The 2,143-nt window shown below is 62.8% G+C and overlaps 1 protein-coding gene across 1 annotated transcript in view; it reads left to right on the plus strand.

The window, feature by feature from the left end:
- Positions 1 to 2,135, plus strand: part of SEMA6B (sema domain, transmembrane domain (TM), and cytoplasmic domain, (semaphorin) 6B) — a gene marked incomplete at both ends in the record, with an annotated part of 5,612 nt that extends 3,477 nt beyond the window's left edge. The window contains 5 exon segments of the mRNA XM_010000384.1: positions 428 to 513; positions 516 to 558; positions 842 to 919; positions 1,119 to 1,177; positions 1,684 to 2,135. Coding sequence (XP_009998686.1) covers positions 428 to 513; positions 516 to 558; positions 842 to 919; positions 1,119 to 1,177; positions 1,684 to 2,135 — 718 coding nt within the window.
- Positions 2,136 to 2,143: the final 8 nt, after the last annotated feature.

Genomic DNA, 2,143 nt, shown 5'->3' on the forward strand with positions numbered 1-2,143 from the left:
GGATGGATGGATGGATGGATGGATGGATGGATGGATGGATGGATGGATGGATGGATGGATGGATGGATGGATGGATGGATGGGTGGAGGAATGGATGCATGGAAGGGATGGGTGGATGGATGGAAGGGATGGGTGGGTGGAGGAATGGATGGATGGATGGAAGGGATGGGTGGATGGATGGATGGATGAATGGATGGATGGGTGGGTGGATGGATGGATGGATGGAGGGATGGATGGATGGATGGATAGAAGGGATGGGTGGATGGATGGAAGGGATGGAGGGATGGATGGATGGATGGAAGGGATGGGTCAGAGGGATGCAAGGGGTGGTGCTGGGAGGTGAGATGCCCTCCTCTGGCCCAGCCTGTGCTGGGGCTGGCTCCATGCTGGACCAATGGGACCACGCTGAGCTCTGCCCTGTCCCCAGGTGTGGCCGGGACACGGAGGACGAGCGGCGGCTCCTGGGGCTGGAGCTGGACAAGGCAGCAGGGTCCCTGCTCTTGCCCTTCCCCCCGGGGTGCCTGTGGCTCGCTGCCAGCAGCACTCGGCCTGCATGAAGTGAGTGTTGCCAGGCTCAGCAACCCCTGGGGGGTGGGCAGGGCTTTTTTTTTTGCGGGGAGGGGAGCTGTGAGGAGCAGGGAGTGGTTCCCTTCCCATCCCGGGAATCTGCCCTGTGCCAGGATCCAGCTGGGAAGGGCTCAGCACGGCTGGGAGCACGGCCAGGGGAGACTTGAGATGGGGTGTGTGTGTGGGGGGGACAGAGTCCTTCCTGGGGGGTCAGGGTGTTGTGTGTCCCCCCACCCCATGGTGGGGATGGTCCTGATATCTCTGATCCTGCCAGGAATTGCCTCGGGAGCCGGGATCCCTACTGTGGCTGGACACCTGAGGGCTCCTGCGTCTTCCTGGAGCCCAGTCCCAGGTAACGCTGCCAGAGCTGGGGAGGGGACACTGGGGGACACTGGAGGGGGACAGTGGGGTGTCTCAGGGGCTCCCAGCATTAGCTGAGCATTGGCTGCCCAGCTCCTGTGACCCAGCAAACTCATCTCTGCAGCAAGCAGGGAGCCCTCTGCCAGGTATGAATGATCCCTGACCCCCCCTCGATTTGTACCCCCTCCCAGGGTGGCCTTTGAGCAGGACATCAGCGGCGGCAGCACGTCCCACCTGGGCGAGTGTGAGGGTGAGTGTGGGGCAGGGACAGGGCTCAGAGACACGATGGTGGCACTGCCAGGTCCCTGACATAGAATTATGGAATGGTTTGGGTTGGAAGGACCTTAAAGATCATCCAGTCCCAACCCCCTGCATGGGCAGGGACACCTCCCACCAGCCCAGGTTGCTCCAAGCCCCTTCCAACCTGCCCTTCAACACTGCCAGGGATGGGGCAGCCACAGCTTCCCTGGGCAACCTGGGCCAGGCTCTCACCACCCTCACACTCCACAATTCCCTCCTCATGTCTCACCTCAATCTCCCTCTGCCACTTTTCATCCATCCCCCCTTGTCCTCTCCCTCCCTGCCCTTGTCCCAAGCCCCTCCCCAGCTTTCCTGGAGCCCCTTCAGGCACTGGAAGCTGCTCTAAGGTCTCCCTGGAGCCTTCTCTTCTCCAGGCTGAACACCCCAACTCTCCCAGCCTGGCTCCAGCTGCCCCAGCCCTCAGCTCACACACGTGTGTGTGTGTGTCCCCACCAGGTCTGGTGACCGAGAGCTTCGTGGACGAGCCAGACGGGTTGGTCTCAGTGAACCTCTTGGTGATCTCCTCCGTCGCCGCCTTCGTCATCGGCGCCGTCATCTCCGGCTTCAGCGTCTGCTGGTTCATCGGGCACCGGGACCGCAAGGAGCTGGCGCGGCGCAAGGACAAGGACACCATCCTGGGCCACGGCGAGGGGGTGGTGAGCGTGAGCAGGCTGGGCGAGCGGCGGGCGCGGGGCCGCCAGCCCGGGGCCCTGCTGGCCCCTCTGATGCCCAACGGTTGGCCCAAGGAGTTGGGGAAAGTCACCACCGCCCATCACGACCTGGACTCTGGGGTGTTACCCACGCCGGAGCAAACCCCTTTGCAGCAGAAACGTTGCCCCGGTCCTCTGCAAAACTGCACTTGGGAGCAGAGTCACAACATCATCAACGCGGCCCTGCGGGACCCCGGAGGAACCGG

Source organism: Chaetura pelagica, unplaced genomic scaffold, assembly GCF_000747805.2.
Source record: "Chaetura pelagica isolate M959 unplaced genomic scaffold, ChaPel_1.0 scaffold1040, whole genome shotgun sequence".
Taxonomy (NCBI): Eukaryota; Metazoa; Chordata; class Aves; order Apodiformes; family Apodidae; genus Chaetura; species Chaetura pelagica.